We start from the raw sequence: 2,962 nt of genomic DNA, 5'->3' as shown, positions 1-2,962 counted from the left end.
CACTGTCGGAGGGTCAGTACTGAGGGAGAGCCGCACTGTCGGAGGGTCAGTACTGAGGGAGCGCTGCACTGTCGGAGGGTCAGTACTGAGGGAGCGCTGCACTGTCGGAGGGTCAGTACTGAGGGAGAGCCGCACTGTCGGAGGGTCAGTACTGAGGGAGAGCCGCACTGTCGGAGGGTCAGTACTGAGGGAGCGCTGCACTGTCGGAGGGTCAGTACTGAGGGAGCGCTGCACTGTCGGAGGGTCAGTACTGAGGGAGCGCTGCACTGTCGGAGGGTCAGTACTGAGGGAGCGCCGCACTGTCGGAGGGTCAGTACTGAGGGAGCGCCGCACTGTCGGAGGGTCAGTACTGAGGGAGCGCTGCACTGTCGGAGGGTCAGTGCTGAGGGAGTGCTGCACTGTCGGAGGGTCAGTACTGCGGGAGCGCTGCACTGTCGGAGGGTCAGTACTGAGGGAGCGCTGCACTGTCGGAGGGTCAGTACTGAGGGAGCGCTGCACTGTCGGAGGGTCAGTACTGAGGGAGCGCCGCACTGTCTGAGGTGCTGTCTTTCAGATGAGACATTAAACCGAGGCACCCTGTGTCCTGTCAGGTCCACTATTAAACTCCAGACCCACCTACAGTCTCCAGTCCTCCTGGACCCCCAGCCCCCAGCTCCAGGACCCCCAGCCCCCTGTCCCCGGCTCCTGGACCCCCAGCTCCTGGGCACCATGACCCCCAGCCCCCAGCTCCTGGACCCTCAGCCCCCTGTCCCCAGCTCCTGGACCCCCAGCCCCCAGCTCCTGGACCCTCAGCCCCCTGTCCCCAGCTCCTGGACCCCCAGCCCCCAGCTCCAGGACCCCCAGCCCCTGGGCTGCAGGACCCCCAGCCCCCGGGCTACAGGACCCCCAGCCCCTGGGCTCCAGGACCCCCAGCCCCCAGGACCCCCAGACCCCCAGACCCCGGGCTCCAGGACCCCCAGCCCCTGGGCTCCAGGACCCCCAGCCCCCAGCCCCCCCAGCCCCCAGCTCCAGGACCCCCAGCCCCTGGGCTCCAGGACCCCCAGCCCCCAGCCCCCCCAGGACCCCCAGGACCCCCAGCCCCTGGGCTCCAGGACCCCTAGCCCCCAGCTCCCAGCTCCAGGACCCCCAGCCCCCGGGCTCCAGCCCCCCCAGCCCCCCTGTCCCCAGCTCCTGGACCCCCAGGACCCCCAGCCCCTGGGCTCCAGGACCCCCAGCCCCCCCAGCCCCTGGGCTCCAGGACCCCCAGCCCCCCCAGGACCCCCAGCCCCTGGGCTCCAGGACCCCCAGCCCCCAGCTCCAGGACCCCCAGCCCCTGGGCTCCAGGACCCCCAGCCCCCAGCCCCCCCAGGACCCCCAGCCCCCGGGCTGCCTCAGTCAATGGGTGATCTCACGGGGTGGGGGTCATGTGTAATCTTTCTGTGACTGTGACGCCTGGTGCCCATTTGCCGGCCCTCTCGGTGTGAGACAGCTGGCCTTTCCCCAATGGATGGGGAGCGCTGATCGCGATAGCAGAGACTGAGCCCAGAGGCACCCCGAGAGAGCCTGAGCCCCGGAGGATCGCAGCTCAGAGCCCGGCGTAAGTGCAGCGCTCGGGGGATGCGCCAGAGAGCCCCAGCCCTGGGACATCTCAATGTCCTGAAGGAGATGGCTCGGTCAGCAACTGAGCCCTGCCACAGGATGGCCAGCAAACTGACCGTCAGCTTGGCTCAGTCGGTCTCACTCTCACTCTCACCGCTGGGCTGGCAAATCCCAGGCTGATGTGATGATTAAAGTGAAGCCCCGCCAGCTGTTGAGGACCCCAGGGGCTGGGGGTCCTGGACCACACTCCCCTTCAACCAGAAACACAGCTCATCTGATCAACTCTCTCACTGCTGATTGTGGGATCGCCCTGTGCCTCAATTGCCTGCCTGACAACAGTGAGCAGACTTCACAAAGTCCATCAGTCCCTGTGGGAGTCCCAGGGCTTTAACACACCCCTGACACCAGGATTGGAGATGGTGGAGGGGCTTTGAGGGGGTCAGAAGATGAGCCAGGCGGAGCCAGCAGAGGTCCCAGACTCTGCTCCAATAGTGTTGGGGTTGGAATGCCTGATCCTGTTAAACTCCTGGTCAGTGGGGGACCCAATGATGATTAAAAAAAAGAGGACATTTATATCGGCATCTCAGGATGTCCCAAAGCGCTTTACAGCCAATTAAGTGCTTTTGAAGTGTAGTCACTGTTGTAATGTGGGAAACGCAGCAGCTAATTTCCGCACAGCAAGATCCCACAAACAGCAATGTGATAATGACCAGATAATCTGTTTTTAGTGACGTTGATTGAGGGATAAATATTGGCCCCAGCACACTGGGGAGAACTCCCATATCCTTCGAAATAATGGCCATGGGATCTTTGACATCCACTTGAGGGGAGATGGGGCCTCAGTTTAATGTCTCGGTAAACGTTTAACAATAAGAGCTCATGGGATTGGGGGTAATATATTCGCATGGATAGAGGATTGGTTAAAGGACAGAAAACAGAGAGTAGGGATAAACGGGTGATTCTCAGGTTGGCTGTCTTTAACTAGTGGGGTGCCTCAAGGATCAGTGCTTGGGCCTCAGCTATTTACAATCTCTATTAATGACTTAGATGAGGGGACCGAGTGTAATGTATCCAAGTTTGCTGACGATACAAAGCCAGGTGGGAAAGTAAGTTGTGAGGAGGACACAAAGAGTCTGCAAAGGGATATAGACAGGTTAAGTGAGTGGGCAAGAAGGTGGCAGATGGAGTATAATGTGGGGAAATGTGAGGTTATTCACTTTGGTAGAAAGAATAAAAAAACATAATATTTTTTAAATGGTGAGAGACTATTAAATGTTGGTGTTCAGAGAGACTTGGGTGTCCTCATACAAGAAACACAAAAAGTTAACATGCAGGTACAGCAAGCAATTAGGAAGGCAAATGGTATGTTGGTCTTTATTGCAAA

At 59.6% G+C, this 2,962-nt stretch overlaps 1 protein-coding gene across 1 annotated transcript; it reads left to right on the top strand.

The window, feature by feature from the left end:
- The first annotated feature begins 708 nt into the window (after positions 1-708).
- On the top strand, positions 709-1,422 carry LOC137332610 (proline-rich protein HaeIII subfamily 1-like). Its single transcript, XM_067996571.1, has one exon. It carries the CDS (start codon positions 709-711, stop codon positions 1,420-1,422), a length of 714 nt encoding a protein of 237 aa, XP_067852672.1.
- The last annotated feature ends 1,540 nt before the right edge of the window (positions 1,423-2,962 follow it).

This window comes from Heptranchias perlo, chromosome 2, assembly GCF_035084215.1.
Source record: "Heptranchias perlo isolate sHepPer1 chromosome 2, sHepPer1.hap1, whole genome shotgun sequence".
Lineage (NCBI taxonomy): Eukaryota > Metazoa > Chordata > Chondrichthyes > Hexanchiformes > Hexanchidae > Heptranchias > Heptranchias perlo.
Note: the sequence above shows the minus strand (reverse complement) of the source record. Positions and strands in the feature narration are given on the sequence as shown.

What these genes read in the sequence shown, in the direction of transcription:
- LOC137332610 (XM_067996571.1), top strand. Translation starts at nt 709, where the DNA reads ATGACCCCCAGCCCCCAGCTCCTGGACCCTCAGCCCCCTGTCCCCAGC.